The 15,209-nt window shown below is 47.1% G+C and overlaps 3 protein-coding genes across 5 annotated transcripts in view; all 3 read right to left on the reverse strand.

Moving 5' to 3' along the window:
* Positions 1–1,057: 1,057 nt before the first annotated feature.
* Positions 1,058–3,750, reverse strand: MCIDAS (multiciliate differentiation and DNA synthesis associated cell cycle protein). The gene is made up of 6 exons (XM_066339407.1): positions 3,549–3,750; positions 3,123–3,208; positions 2,752–2,824; positions 2,145–2,359; positions 1,894–2,004; positions 1,058–1,516 (listed from the first exon to the last, which is right to left on the reverse strand). The coding sequence occupies exons 1-6, from the start codon at positions 3,748–3,750 to the stop codon at positions 1,058–1,060; spliced, it is 1,146 nt and encodes a 381-aa protein (XP_066195504.1).
* A 1,522-nt stretch (positions 3,751–5,272) lies between these two features.
* CCNO (cyclin O) lies at positions 5,273–7,312 on the reverse strand. Its single transcript, XM_066338670.1, is given in 5 exon segments — positions 5,273–6,332; positions 6,462–6,647; positions 6,734–7,024; positions 7,026–7,180; positions 7,183–7,312. Coding segments are annotated over 5 exon segments (1,248 nt in total). The 3' UTR covers positions 5,273–5,846.
* Positions 7,313–7,872: 560 nt separating this feature from the next.
* The window catches only part of DHX29 (DExH-box helicase 29), a 30,026-nt gene continuing 22,689 nt past the window's right edge, over positions 7,873–15,209 (reverse strand). For all 3 annotated transcript variants that reach the window (XM_066339042.1, XM_066339040.1, XM_066339041.1), the window contains 5 exons: positions 14,896–14,989; positions 13,879–14,181; positions 12,452–12,583; positions 10,803–10,899; positions 7,873–10,086 (listed from right to left, as the gene is read on the reverse strand). In XM_066339042.1, the coding sequence (XP_066195139.1) occupies positions 10,031–10,086; positions 10,803–10,899; positions 12,452–12,583; positions 13,879–14,181; positions 14,896–14,989 (682 nt within the window). In that variant the 3' untranslated portion in view covers positions 7,873–10,030. The remainder of the gene's footprint in view (positions 10,087–10,802; positions 10,900–12,451; positions 12,584–13,878; positions 14,182–14,895; positions 14,990–15,209) is intronic.

Here is a 15,209-nt window from a genome sequence, read left to right on the forward strand (position 1 = left end):
CACAGCAGTATGTGCAGAGTTTCAACTCCCCTAGGAAATCCACTGAGGTGATGATGTGCTGTCAGCTTAACCATCACACAAGCCTGTCACAGTTGGACTGCTGTTAATGTACATGGACCCAATCAGTGATAGTGGAAAAGATGAATGCTGAGAAAACATTAACTTCACAGGGAGAAAATCTCTACCCTGGTTGGAGCACTGTGTCATTTGCATGCCACAGAAACACAAAAATATCAGGTGCTGTTTCATGAGTGTTTTTAGTGGCCCAGCTTTCAAACTAGTGGGTGAAATGAAATGCATCCATTCAGAATAGTTTAACAGTACTCTTTAGTTTTCTCTTTACCTAAGTTAGTACCAATGGATGTTAAAAGCAGCAGGTTTTATTCTAAAACTTTCTATTCTATCAGAGATGCCTTCTGCTATCTCCTCTAATGAAAACCAACATGCATACCTGATGCAAAATGAAGTCTACATTAAATCTGTACTACAAATAAAATGGCAATTTTAAGCACTATTTAATCACCATAACGAATACAAATATACACATATAATTGCACACATGAACGATACAAGTGCGCTTTGTAAACGTTGTGGGTGTAAAAATCCACGATGGAGCAGCTGCGTCGTATTTAACCACCAGGGACGATGACTCTGCTTTCATACTGGCCAACTTCAGCCACTGTCCTGTCAGCTGCGCTTGTCTGCTCAGCTGACTAAAAATTTCTGGATAAAACCGGGCAGATCTTCATTTAATTTCTACTTTCATTACAGTCATTGGGAAACTATCGGTGGCAAGCTGCCGGCCGAGGAGCCACAGCAGCACCGCGCACGAAGCCTGCGGCGGCCGTGGCTGCGGCGCAGGACTCTCGCTGGGGCTCGGGGACCTCTGCCGCTTCCGTCCCACCGCTTCTGCGGCAGCGGGGGGGAAGGCGTGGATACCCCTTTTCCCAGAGAAAACGGGGAGCGTGCCGTCGGGTGGGGAGCGCTGCCATCCTCACGCTGCACGGGGCCCCGCTCCGCCCTGCCCGGGACGCGGGTGCCCGGAGCCGCGGGGCTCTCAGCGCGGCACCCATCGGAAGCGGTGCCCGCCGGCGGCGGTGCGGAGAGTGAAGGCGTTTCCCTGCGGGAAGGCCAGGGTGCGGATGGAGCCCGCCTCCCCCAGCGCCGCCCGCAGGCTGCCGCCGCCCTCCAGCTCCTCGCTGCGGCCGGTGCGCAGCCCGCGGAAGGCGCCGTGCAGCCGCGGGCCCGGCCGCGGGCGCTTGGCTGTGGGGCTGCCTCCCGGGCTGTGTCCCGGGCTGCCCCCGGCGCTGTCCCCGGACCTGTGTCCCGGGCTGCCCCCCAGGCTCCGCAGGGCGGCGCGGCACTTCTCCGACACGGCCCGCAGCATGGCATCCACGCCCTCCGCATCCTCCAGGCCGCTCCCGGCCGGGGCAGTGGAGGCGGGAGAAGGAGGTAAAGGATGAAGTGGAGGAGGAGGAAGGGCTGTCCCGTCGGCGCTTTGCGGAAGCATCAGCGTCTGCCGGCGAGAAGAAGCGCGAGTTCCGAGATGTGCAGCGCACAGGCCCGTCTTGTTCCGCACCGCGCTGTGCCCCACTGCTCCATCCCACACCGCCCTGCCCCGAACCGTACCACGCTGACCCCCCACTGCCCTGCTCCACCCGGCACTGCTTTACCCCACACCGTACCAATCCACATTGCCCACCCCGCACCACCCTGCGCTGCACCACACAACTCCCACAACCCCACACTGCATAATCCCATTCCATATCTTCCCCAGGCTCTGTCCTGCCCCGTGGTGCTTCACGCTGCATCCCATTCCCACCCGCACCCGACATCACCCTGTCCCGCAGCCGGGCTGTGGGGCAGCCAGGCCAGCTGCTGAGCAGCACTCACGTCAAGGACAGCGGCCAGCTGCCTGGCCTGGCTGGCCAGCTCCTTCAGCTGCACATTGCTCTCTCGCAGTGTCACCAGCTCTTCCTGCTTCTGTGTGAGGGTCTCCTGCAGCTGTGAAGGACAAATGGGGAAAGGGGTGTTTGAGACATCCCTACTGTCCAGGCCCCTGCACACTAGGGCCCTGCAGTTGCCCCAGCAGGATGCAACAGAACAAACCCAGAGCAATCTGGGGAGGGCTTTGGGGTCTCTACCTGGCTGTTTGCTTCCAGGGCATCTCCCAATGCTTTCTGGTGCTGGTCTGCCAAGTCCCTCCAGCATGGCTCAGGGGAAGACACGTGCTGTGGGGGCACCTGCACCAACACACTACTCTGCAGCTGTGGGGTGCAGAGGCCAAAAGCCACCTCCTCACCAAGTGAGAAATCATAGTCAGTACAATCCAGTGATGGTGGCATTAAGGTGGATACATCTGGAAGGAATAGCCACAAGTGTTAAATGGAAGTATTAATGTTTGTTCCCAGCATATCGTTCTGGTTCTAAACATCCCTCTGCTATGTTCTGAAGTGCTTTTACGCTACTGTGACAGCTGTGCACCCTAAATCTGTTTGGATTTAATTTGTCTCCTGTGGGAGAAAGCTCAGTGACAGCTCAGGTCTCTGAGGAGGTGTGCAGTAATGCACTACTTCACAGACTGTCCCATGGTGGGACAAATGTGCAGTCAGTGGGCATCCAAAATTCCAAAAGCAAAGCAAAAAAAAAAAAAAAAAAAAAAAAAAAAAAAAAAAGAGACCAAATGCAGGACGACTGCAGATGTCCACATGCAGGTACATTTGGCTCAGGTAAGGAAAAATATCTACTTGCCAGATATAAAATCACTGACAGTATCCCTGAATTCCTGGAAATCAAACTCGGGCCCATCCTGGAAGCAGGGACCCTGTCAGGGGTGAAGGAAATGATCCAATGAGCAAGGTCCAGGGCTCAGACCTGCCCACACCACTGCCCATACTGTTTCAACAACATCTGCTGCCTGTGCTCAGCACCTTATCACAGCTCCAGCACCCCCAGCCACCAACCCCTTGCCACTTGCCCATAACCCATCTGACACACGGGACAAGATGCTGTCCTTTGTTGTGCCCATTTCGCAGAGGGGAGCTTATAGCACCCATCTGCTGGAGAGAGCTAACCCTCCAGGTGCTAAGAGCAGCCTAGGCTGTTCTGAACAGTAGGTTTACCTGCTGCAGGGTCACAGGGCCAGCTGGGGTGGTGGGAAGGATGGGGGCAGAGGCTGCCAAATCCTGCCAGTTGACGGTGCTGAGCACTGGGGACAGTCAGAGACAGAGGTGAGTAGCACAGGCAGGGGCGGATGTAGCCAGGGGGGCACGGCAAAATGAGGAGCACTGCTGGGGAACATCTTGGATATGCATGGCCAGGGAATGCAGGGTTGGGAAACAGGGTGCAAAAGCGCCAGAGGGGGGATACAGTGGGGCTCATGGAGAGGGGTCATGGCCGGGAGACCCAATGGAGGGTAAGGTGGAGGTGCCACGGCCAGGAGATGCAGGGCTGGGCAGCACGGTGGGGGACACCAGAGGAGCGCAGAAGGAGGAACGGGGAAGGGTACACGCCTGGGGGCTAAGGCTGTCCGCCGAGGGCTGACTCACCGAGGGCGGGCGCGGCGGGGGCCGGCGAGACGCCGCTGCGGCGCGGACGGGGCGGGGGAGCTCGGGGGCTCAGGGCGGCCGGGGGCGTCCACGCCGTGCCCCTGCCGGGCCGGGCCGGCTTCTTGGCTGTGCGGGCGGGCTGGCCCTGGACCGTGTTGGGGCAGATGCTGCCGAACGCGCGGCGGCGGCCGCCCTGCTCCATGCTGGCCCCGGCTCCGGCTCCGGTGCCGCCGGGCGCCCTCGGCCTCGCGCCGCGCTCGGCGCCGCCCCGCGAGCTGGGGCGCGGGGGGCCGCGGCCATGGCGGGGGCCGCCCGCCTTCGCTGCTCCGGGGCGCCGAAACCTCCCGCCGCCGCCACGGGCCGCGCCGCCGGCTCCCGCGCCCGCGGAACCCTTCCCCGCGCCCGCGGAGCGTGGGCGGGCCGAGTGGGCTGTCCCGGAGCGAAACTCGAGGAACGCGGCCGTCCGTCCCCCCAGCACCTCGGTGCCGCCCTCACCCCCGCGGGTCTCTGCCGGGCAGCGCGGGAGGCAGCTTGAGGGCTGGGCTGGTTTTGACAATGATGTTTGTTAAATATCTTTACAGGGGTAGGGGCCGTCTGCGCTGAAAGTCACGGGGGTCCAGGGACGGGGGACGGGGTTGTGTTGTGTAGGAGAAAAAATCCCGCCCGTGGCATCCTGAATGTACCGATCCCCGCACCGGCAGAGGGTACCCTCGCACCGGCAGAGGGTCCCACCCGCTGCTACGCCAAGTCCAGCTGAAATCACCAACGGGGTTGGCGGAGGATGAGCTGCCCCTTTTGCCCGTGGTGGTCTTGTAGGCATTTTCCGTAACAGCAGCGTGGACAGGGTTTTCTCGTTCTGCCTCAACACCTGGCGGCAGGCAGGACCTGGAGCGCCGCCCGGCGTCCGGGCCCCCCGGCGCTGAGAGATGAGCCCTCCCTGGGCAGCTCTAGGTGTTTGTGAGGTCTTTTAACACAACTTTTGTGCACAGATACAAACGAATAAAATTAAATTCTTTACAACACTATGACTATTTTCTGCCCTTGAATGTGTCAACCTACTCAGGAGAGTGCACCTGGATTACAGACTGCTAGAAAACTAAACAAACAAACCCGGCTGTTACTATAATTCCACACTCTGTTTTCCTACATTTATGTCACGTCATCTAATTTTTTTTCCCTCCCAGTCATGACCAAGACAACGGGTGCAGATTGAAACGGGTGATGCCCAATGGCTAGAAATAAAACCCCGTAGACTGGTGTCTATAGAACTGGTATTTGTTTATTGCGGCACTGGAGGTGAGGGGATTTCTCCACTTAACTCATGCACCGTTGCCAAGTGCTGAGGATTATTTATACAGTAATTTATACAGTAATAGCAATATTGCTTAATATTACTATGTTATTATCACATCATCATATATGTACCAGAACTGATTTACAGAATGTTATCTCATGGTCATAAATTGTTCTTCTGTACTGTGTGTTTGCTTCCCCAACTTAGGTGGTCTTGGGGGTCTTCTAAAATGAAGGCTCAAGGTCTTTCTCGCATCTGAATTTTCAACTTTGTCTTTGGGGCTTGCACAGTTATGGTGTTCCTTGTTCTTTACGCATCTAACCTGTCCAAGGCCTTCCTTCTGTGGCTAATTTGCTTTACCTTTGTGAATTACTTATTAGTACAACCTGCTGCTTCCCAATATAGCTATACTTGTCTATTTTTTAAACTATTCACTAGGCGAATTTCCATTTATTTAAGCATTAAGCAACTAGTTATATACTAGCTCTTACACTGTATAGAAAGTTATGATTCAGGTTATATTGGTATCTTATAACTTAAGATGTATAAGCATCTTGTAACTTTGACCCAAGTTATATAGGAATCAGAGGGAATGACACTATTGGGCATCTTTATTTTGTGGGGGATTGAGTTAACTGGTGAGGTGAATTCGTTATGTGCCAATGTGCTTCCTCTCCCAGCTGCATCCCCCTACCCCCAGCAAGTAAACAGATAGAGGTGACAAGTAGAAAAGAGTTTACTCAACATTCAGTTGGTCCTTACATTATCTTTATGGACCACTCTCCAATTAAATAACACAGTATATGAGATTCAGTGAATTATTTACATGCTGGACATAAAAAAGTAGAGCGAAGGGATAGTGCAGATGACATGATACATAACATCATTTGCGAAATGCCATCTAATTTTTAAGTTCCGATGACACTAAGGCTTAGCGGATCAGACTGCACCGACTCTGCGGAGCACAAACTCCGAGCCAGAGCCGTCGCCACCACCACGTGCTGTCAGCGGTTATCCCCAAGCCAGGGGCACTTCTGGGCCACCTCCGAGGGCAGGAGGAGAGACAGCGACCGCCCGTTCAGAGACACCAGGAGCTGCAGCTGGTCCATGCAGTCCCGCAGGAGCTCCTCCGGGTAGCCGCTGACTCGCAGGTCCAGGGGGCTGCGGTGGCGCAGGAGCCGGTCCGCCAGCCCCAGGCTGCTGGCGGCCAGGAGAGAGGGCGCGTATTTGGTGAAGGCATAGTCAGCCAGGCTGAGCTCCGCGACGCCCGCCGCCAGGCTCCGGGCGTCCGCCGCCTCCCCCGCGTCGGCGCCCCGAGCCTCCAGCCGCACCTGGCTGAAGTGCTCCAGGAAGAAGCTGACGGTGGGCGCCGCCAGGTCGAAGTCCAGGCGATGCAGAACGATGCACTCCAGGTTGCGGAGCTGCTGGCGGGTGAAGGCATCGCAGCAGAGGGCGAGGAGCTCTTTCACGCTAGGAGGGTGCACCTCCACCTGCGAGTACGGACAGGAGTGAGGACGCTGCCGCGGGGGAGCTGGCGCGGAGCCCAGCCTGTCTGTGGCCCCCTCACGGCGATGCAGAGACCCTGGCGGCGGGGCAGCCGGGCCCCAGGGCTACCCTACCTGTTTGCAGGCGATGAGCAGCGCTGTTACCCCCAGGAGCTGAAAGCAGTCGGCGGCCACAGGCGTAGTGGCGAGAAAGCGGTCGAGGATGTTGACGGCCAGGCAGAGTGCCTCCAAAGAAAGCCCGAAATGCCGGTGGACGGGGATGAGCCAGCTGACCAGCTTGCAGCGCGCCTCTGCCGTCACCTGCGGCACCGGCCATGGGGATCAGGTGGGGCCGACCCCGGAGTCCCACGCCCGCCCCCCGCCGCCGCCGGCCCTGCTGCCTCTACCTGCGGCTGCCGGGCGAGCGGCTCCCGCGGCTGGAAGCGGCTCTCCAGCCCCTTGCGAGAGCGGTACCAGCTCTCCCCGTAGTCGCGGAAAGCCTGCAGCTCCTGCGCGCTCTCCCCCGCCGCCGTCCCCGTCCCCAGGCGCCGCCGCCGCGCCGGGCGCCGCGGGCAGCCCCCGGGGGAGCCGCCGGGCCCCCGACACTCCGGAGTGCCGCCGCGCCGCCCGCTCGCCGCCGTCACCATGGGGTGGGCGGCCGTGGCAGCTCTGCTCCGGAGGAGGCGCCGGCTATTTGAGCGGCGTGGCGGCCGCCAAAGCCGTCCCCGCCCGCCTCCCCGGCACCCCGCCCCGCCCGTCCGGGGAGGTCGTCTGAGCACTTACGGGACCACCGTCTCCAAAACAAAATCCGAGACACCGAAACGTCTTCTCTTCTCTGCCGCTTGCCCTCGGGGAGAAGGCTGTGATGGAGTCGCCTTTGGACTGTGGCCTCCCCACCACGGCCTCCTCGCCCTCGCACAGCAGGGAGAGCAAACGAGGCAGCAGCGCTACAAACACACGAACGCAGCCAGCTGAAGCTGCTGCATCTCTCCAGCTCCTAGCAGTTCAACTCGGAACCTCGAAAGCTTTAACAGGTATCACTCTCCCCAAGTAACACTTTCAGTTCAAAGTCACTAGAAACAGTACAAATACACGAAGAGAGATAACCAGGAATGCTTACAGGGTAATATGGGTCTCAGTTACACTTCCATCTATAGACTGTTTATGTAATAGAGCACTCTTTTAAACAACTGAATGCAGGAAAATTAAACCTGCACTCCAACCATACATTTATAGTGTGCTGTAGATGGGGGAAGACCTGAAGAAAGAAAACCTCTTCAGGGCTAAGCACTGGGAAATATGGCAGTGGGAAACAAGAGCTTCAAAGCCCATGACACAGAAGAAAAAGAGGGGAGGGGGTGAGAATTCTTTGACGTGAACGGCAGGAGCAGGAATTCCTCTTCAAGCTGAGGACACTGACCAGAAGAACATGCTGCCTTTAAAAAAAGAACACATTGCACACTACAGCTGAGATTATGGTGACCAAGATCCAGGGATACTGAGTGGTCTTGTGTATGACAAATGCTTTGAAAAAGTAACACAAAGGTGCTAAGAGAAGTCTTTATTTAATAAATAGACCAAAAGATAAAGTTCATCCACCCAAAAGAGTACAGGCACAAAAGCTGCTCATGTATACTGCAGAAGCAGAAAGCCAGCATAATATCTGTTTTTTGTACTGTTTTTAAGATAACTGTGCTTATCTGTACACCACAGTGTGACCTCCTTAATCTGTTTTGCAGAAAACTCTTGCTCACACAGAAGATCATGCAATTTCCCAGTTTTTACAATATATCCCCTTAATTCATTTATTTATTTAAGAGATTACAAAGCAGAGCATGCTAGAGAAACACAAATAATAACTCTGAATTTCAACATTACCACCTATAAATGGAGAAAAACCTCTTATCAAAGTCGAATAAGAGAGAAAAACCCAAACACAATTCACACTTTCCCTGGAATCTAACAATTTAAGACCAACAACTCATTTGCAAAATTCATACCCAAAAGAAAGAGGAGCCTGCTAGTTACTGAATTACTGAGCTGTTTTTTTTAATTTGTGTTTCCAAAGGATACAAATAAAATGTCTCAACTAAAACAAAACCCCTGTTTGGAAATTTGTTTGGGGTATAGATTTAGTTTATATCTCCTATTAATATAACTTGCAAGTTTTGATTTTAGTGTGGCAATACTGAAGACAAAGTTGAGGTCTTAAGGTCTAAGATCAAAACTTCCCATTCAAATGCTTCCCTGCCTAAAATGGTTTTGTAAAAAACCCCAAAAGTGACTTCCTGTCTCCTATGAAATCAAGACATCCACTAGATTATTGTAATGCATAAAAAAAAAAACCAAAAACAAAACCCAAAAAAACCAAACAACAGATGTGATTGCTGTTCCTTCAAAGCTGTTAGCAAACAGGCTTTCCTCTTCCAAACTGAGTGCAAGCTAATGGGCACAAGCTAGACAGCAATACCAGTTCCTTTGTGATAAAGTAACTGGATAGGATCCATATATCTTGCCTTCTTATGCACTCAGTTTCCTCAGTGCCCTTTCTGTACGTGATTAACCTCGACTGTATAAAATCCTTTTTTTTTTCAGACTAAAAAATAGTTGGCATCTATACTGTGCTTCTGTCTGTAAAGACAGTTCCTATTTGACTCCAGCTGTTTAAAAGCAAATCCTCCCCACCAATCTATTCCTTATTCTTGAAAGCTGAGTTCGCTATCTAAAATTGCACTTCATAATTAGAAATAGTGTGGATAGGTGGAATGTGAGAACATCTGATTCATTAAGCTACTCAGTTAGAATTATTCAGTATTAAAGAAACAAGAAACAAAGGATCACATAGACATCTAGTGATTGTATGCAACTAGGGTAGGAGAGAACTGCCACATGGACGTTTCCACTAGGGGCTTCTCTGGTATTTCCTATAAAGAGGGTCAATATGAATTTTGATCAATGACAGGGGAGAAAAACCACATGATCATCTCTTGAAGGGGGCTTGCAAAACTATGCAAAACTTAACATATAAAAAAGAGACAGCAAAATATACTATAGTTGCAGGGTTGCAAGAATCAGGATGAACAGGAACAACTGTGAGAAGAGGCACATCCTTGGTTTGGGACAAGCTGAGTCAGTACATGTTTCACTGAGCACTCGTTCACAGCAGTCCATACTATCATCTTATCGATCCTTATAGAGCATCTTCTCAATATAAATCATACAGAAAAATTAAGACTTCTCTGTAGATAGTGTAAATTAATAGCTCCAAAGAAAAAAGACCATCACTTAGGAAACCCATATGAGAAACATTTGTCTTCTGTTTGTGCACATGGAATTCTTCTCAGCTGAGAACCAGGACTGAATTTTCAATCATCAGTCCACACTGTACAGATGGTATGATAAGCACATTAAGCTAAAAAAGAGGAATTGTTCACAGCCATTTCTCTTTTGAAAAGAAACTCCTTGCAGTTATCATTCATACAGTCAAGACAAATGGCACCAAATATACTGTAAAGGCTAAACATATTCAATGTTCATCTTTAAACTGATGAAGAGAAAGGCTAATCCTATGCAAAGTAATATGGTCTATCCCCATGGTGGCAGGTATCAGCCACACTAAGAATTTAAATACTTCCAATTAATGTTGCAGTGTGGTAATTTCCCCTGCAACTACTGAAGCTCCAATTCATTACTGATTTCCAATTTTAGTTACTGTTTTCTGTTTTTATCAGCTCTTTGATGATGTATAAGACCTTGTCATCTAGAAAAGAGAAGAAAAAAAAAACACAGTGTGTGAAAAAGAGCAGGCTTAAAAATTGATTCCTGAAACACCAAAAATTTTAAGAGAAGTCTAGCTCTCAGCAGCTTAAAATTTTAATGTTTTAGGTTATGCCAGAATCAAAAGCAAAACAAGTGGTTACTATTTGACAAACGAAAGGACAAACGGTATGTACATAGTACATCATGATAAAATTATTCACTGAAATGTCAAAGACCATTTCAATATTCCACAAAAGAGACTGGAAAAGTCATGGGTTAACTGCAGATACATCAGCATACAGGAACTCCCTTTCTTCTCCACCTACAATATGCTCCTGAATATCCAGTGTCCAAATTTTAAATTGTGCTCTGCTATCCCTCACTTTTGGGAGTAAACATGCCATTGGTTAACCTAGATTTTGAGACAACCTGTAAGTCATCCATGCATAGGATTCTCCACACAAACTCAATTCTATTTTGTGATGCGTGCTTCACCATTACTACCACTACCTTGAATGTTGCTACCAGGGCTCTTTAAAAGCTGTGCAGATCTTTGTACATCTGCGGTGAGCCACACAATATATACAGGGTTAGTAATGACCTTCTGGACACCTCACTGAGACTTTCATGTCACACATGCTACAGTGTGAAGCTTCAGTGTACTAATGATTTGCTACAAGGTCCACTTAACAAACAGTAATGCCAGCAGTAAGTTACCTTCTAGTGACATTTTGGGATTTTCAAGCTTCTTCTTCAAAACAGACTCAATAAGAACTCTCAGCTGCTTGAAAATTACTGCTATCTTAACAGGAGCCTATAAAGAAAAGACAAACATTTGCACACATTTCATACAAAAATACAGATCAAAATATTACCCTACGTAAAACCGTAAGTTTATAACAATGCTCCTACAAATATGATGCACATATGTGATTTTAATGGTAATGATAATCATGATGGATAGTATACTCATGAAATAACTGGGCTTACACTATGCCTCAGCTTTAGGCAGCAGTTGTTCACAGAATCAAAGTCTGAAGAACAGCAGCTCTGAAGGGTAACTAAGAATGTGTTCCCACACAACCAGCATAAGAAGAAATTGTTAGTTTACCAATAAGCTGTCCAATTAATTGCCTTTTACTCTCCAAGATAACAAAGTTCAAATTACATTTAAAACTGAAATAAAAAAGCTATGCATTTGCCTCTTGGGAGGTCATCCAGGCCTTTTGACAAAGCAATCAAAAGTCTTTCCTAAATCTCACTAGGAATTTGGATACCTAAAACCGAACTGTCTCCCAAAAAATATTTTATTTTATCCTATTCTCCCTATTTCAATCTTTATTTCATTTATATGCTGCCTTTGGTATAAGAACTAGCTTCCATGGCAGAAGCACAAAATGCAACATATTCTCCTTAGTGTCCCAGCAGAAAAGTAGAAATTCTGAAACACTAAGATGCGGTTAGCCCAGCAACTGTAAAACTGTAACTATCCAGAGACCAGGAAAAAAAAATCTCTAACAAACCAACAAGGGACTTGATTTTTAAAATTCCCTGTGCATGATAAGCAGTTAATTCCATTAGATGAATGCTTACTTGGATCAGCAGACTGCAAAAAATTGTTTTGTTGCTTATAGTTGTCTTTGAGAGTAGCACAAGGCCCAGAGCACACAGGGAGCACAGAAACTTGTAACCATGTAGCTGCCTGGAGAGCAAAATCCATGACTTGCCATTTACAAGAATTTACAGAGGATCTTTTCATGACAACTATTCTGTCTGCAACAATATGCTAGCCAAGTACTCCCAGTTTTCCAATTTCCAAATAAAACGTATACATGTGGAAAGGGAAAAAAAAACCTAACCATGAAAACCAAACATCCCAAACCCAAGTAAGCAGCTACTTTACAATTTGGATTTTTTTTCTTTTTCGAACAATTCTGTCTGCACTATAGAACAACATATACTGTAATGTGCTAAAGATAAATAGGTAGTTACAAGATTATAAAATTGTAGGAAAGAGTAATATAAAAACAGTACACTCCTCTGCTTTCAGTACAAGCTCTATAAAAAAAGGTTTAGTCTGCATCCATTTTCAATACCTTTTCTGAAAGAACACTTCCTTCTTGAAGAGACAGGGAACTGATTTGTTGCAAACCATATATAACAAGTCTCTTCTTTTGAGTGTGATTTATTAAGATTTCATTACATGTATATAAATTTTCTTATCATTATCTTTAATTCTCTGCCCCTTTTGTCCCTCTTGTCTCCCTCTCCCTTATACAGTGATCTGAATCAAGCTAGCATATCAACCATGTAATACAAAAGCTCATGGAATCACAAAAAGTAGTTTAGTTATGACTCCAACACACCTGAAAATGGATCCAACCATCAACTGTCAGGAGACGCTCGCGATGCTGGACTTCTATATCCCCACCAAAAAGCAAAATGGGAAAGGGGGAAATTAAAGTAGTTTCTCTCAAATACACCTTGGCATACCTCACCTGCATATAAACAAACACAAACAATTAAAAACAGCAACAAAAAATTTCCAAACTACATAACATCTATAACACTAAATTTGATTGCTACTTCTACAAGCAAAAAACACCTTTTTTTCCCTTTAAAAGATGTGACCAAAACAGTTATTGCATACAATCAGCAGCTGTTTGTCTGCCTTCCACAACATAAAATAACTCACCTCTAAGTGACAAGCTTATATGCTAGAAGCTGGCTAAAGCCACAGTTACCTTCTTAAAGCTCAAATAGAGAGATAATGTTAACCTAGAGGTGTTCATAGAGGCAACACTAGTAACACTACTGAAGCAAAAGGCAGCCAAAGCTCTTTGATTACATATTCTTCTTGGGAACAGTTGTTTTATCAATTTATCTACATCCACATATGCACATGCATAAATGTGGTACACACACATATACTGCATGAACGATGGGGCTCAGCATGTGCTGCTTCTGGCTTTGGAACATATCCATCAAGACAAAAATGGGGTGGAACAAGTTGTAGCAGGAAGAATGGACATAGAAAGAGTGCATCCTCATAAAAAAAGTGCAGGCTCTGTTTGCCCCACTGGTTATGGAATAAATTCCCTACCTTACCTGCTGTCTTGTCATTACACTACATGCTCTTGGGGGTCAGGAAATATCTTCAACTCTCAATACTATCACTTTCCATGCATTAAAAAGTCTAATATTTACTGCTTCTCTACAGTAAATCTAGCTATTAAGCAACTGCTGTAAAACTTTCATTGTACCTGAAGTATAATTAAATGGAAACACTTGAACTTAGCAAATAGCTGACCAGATTTTCAACTGAAGGGGAAAGAAGTGAAAAAACCCCAACAATTTACTTAGGAAGTTCACCAGTCCATTACAGAATTGGCTGTTTTATTTTATTACTGGGATATGTCAGTACCAAGTTACAAAACTCTAGAACAGTAACAAACCAGACTTTGAAAAGTTATTACTACATACTACTGTGTAAAGTGTTATTAAAATTTAAAAAAATCCATGAAACTATTAAGTAAAATGATACACAGAAAATTCCTTCCATTTATAGCTACTGGTTTCACCAGGAACAGATTTGTTCATGATCTTCTGCTTCACCTTCTTTTTCTTCAGCGCTCAGTTGACTCACTCTTATGGACGTTAGGATCATTAGACAGTAAGAGACTTTAAAGATAACACAATTAGATACTAAATAACATACATTAGTTTAAGTATATTAGAGGCAGAAATCCACCTTTACACAAACTACTAGCTACATTCACTATCTTCAACTTACCTTCTCCTGGTAAAGCAGCCATCCGTATGTCTGTAAGTCTCGATTTACAGAGGAGGGATGAACTTGCGCTTTACCCTGAGCAGTTTCTACCATGCAAGCCAGTTTCTCTGTAATATCCACAGACTTGGTATACAGTATTTTTCCTATGTTGTCATACAGCCCTGCAGTCAACACAGCTTTAAGAAGAGCTATTTCACTGAGAGACAGGGATTGTGTGGCTCCATTTCCATCCCATCCACATTGTGTTGAAGGTGCTGTGAACCCTGCTGCTCTGACCACTCTCATGAGTTCTTGCTTCACATCCTGAAATTAGGATGATATTAGTAAAGTTTGAATTAAAAAAGTTACATACTCCACTTCAGCAGCAGCAAATGACACTTCATCTGAATTATTCATGGTCTCCAGGGTAAAGTCCCTTACTAGACCAACCACTTCTATTTTCTGCAGCCTAGCTATTTCCATGAGAAAAACATTATTTATAACATAATCTGGTATCTGAAATACAGGATTAGACATATGAAAATATATATACTGCAAATACTAAATCTCTACCTGCAGTTAAAATGAGAAGATATGTTTGCATCAAAGATCCAGTTCCACTCAGATGTACTTAGTCACCCAAACTTAAAACAAAGATCAATTAAAACGTTTTCTCACCAAAAATAAGAGGCCATTCACGTAGGTTTGTGGCTTATATTTCAAATTAACTGTTAATAGACATGTTATTTGGTACCAAGAATAATATAAATACTTTAAGTTTTGATTCTCTGATGACAGTAAGGCCTAGCTTTTGCATGGTAATGACTACAAAGCTGCTTACCGAAGTCTGCATATCAAAACTCAAATACAGACACAGCTACCTCAACTGAGAGTGTGTATTTCATCAGTCCCTAAAATCCTGCTTGCTTTTGTCTAAATAGTAACTGCGATGTATCATGTCTTTGAAAGGGAATTACATTTTCAGAGGGAAATTTTAACAAATAACTTAGAAGTGCAGAGCATAATGATATGTTTTACCTCCAGAGTTAACAGTGAAGTCCTATTAAGAAAATTCCTTCTGCAGTAAGTCATTTCAGCACGATACCCCCCTTCCTGTCGAGCCCTTTTCCACCTAAGGAAAAAATAGTGTTTATTACAGCAAGAAGAAAGCCATCAAGACTGTAACAATAGAAGAAGCACTAAGTTAAACAAGAATGTGTTTTGGTAAGAATTCTCCACTCTAAAATAAGTTGTATTAATGAAGAGGAATGCTGCTGGTCTAAGGACACTCCAGAGAACATGCCTATAACATAGATTTGACAGATAGTAACAAAAATGTAAGGTGATTTATT

The sequence above is a fragment of the Sylvia atricapilla genome, chromosome Z, assembly GCF_009819655.1.
Source record: "Sylvia atricapilla isolate bSylAtr1 chromosome Z, bSylAtr1.pri, whole genome shotgun sequence".
In the NCBI taxonomy this organism is placed as follows: domain Eukaryota; kingdom Metazoa; phylum Chordata; class Aves; order Passeriformes; family Sylviidae; genus Sylvia; species Sylvia atricapilla.

Coding starts and splice junctions, on each gene's coding strand:
- MCIDAS (XM_066339407.1), bottom strand. CDS start 3,750: ATGGAGCAGGGCGGCCGCCGCCGCGCGTTCGGCAGCATCTGCCCCAAC. Junction 2,825..3,122: donor GCCCTGTGACCCTGCAGCAG/GTAAACCTACTG, acceptor CACCCCTGACAG/GGTCCCTGCTTCCAGGATGG. Junction 2,005..2,144: donor CCCTGGAAGCAAACAGCCAG/GTAGAGACCCCA, acceptor TGTCCTTCACAG/CTGCAGGAGACCCTCACACA.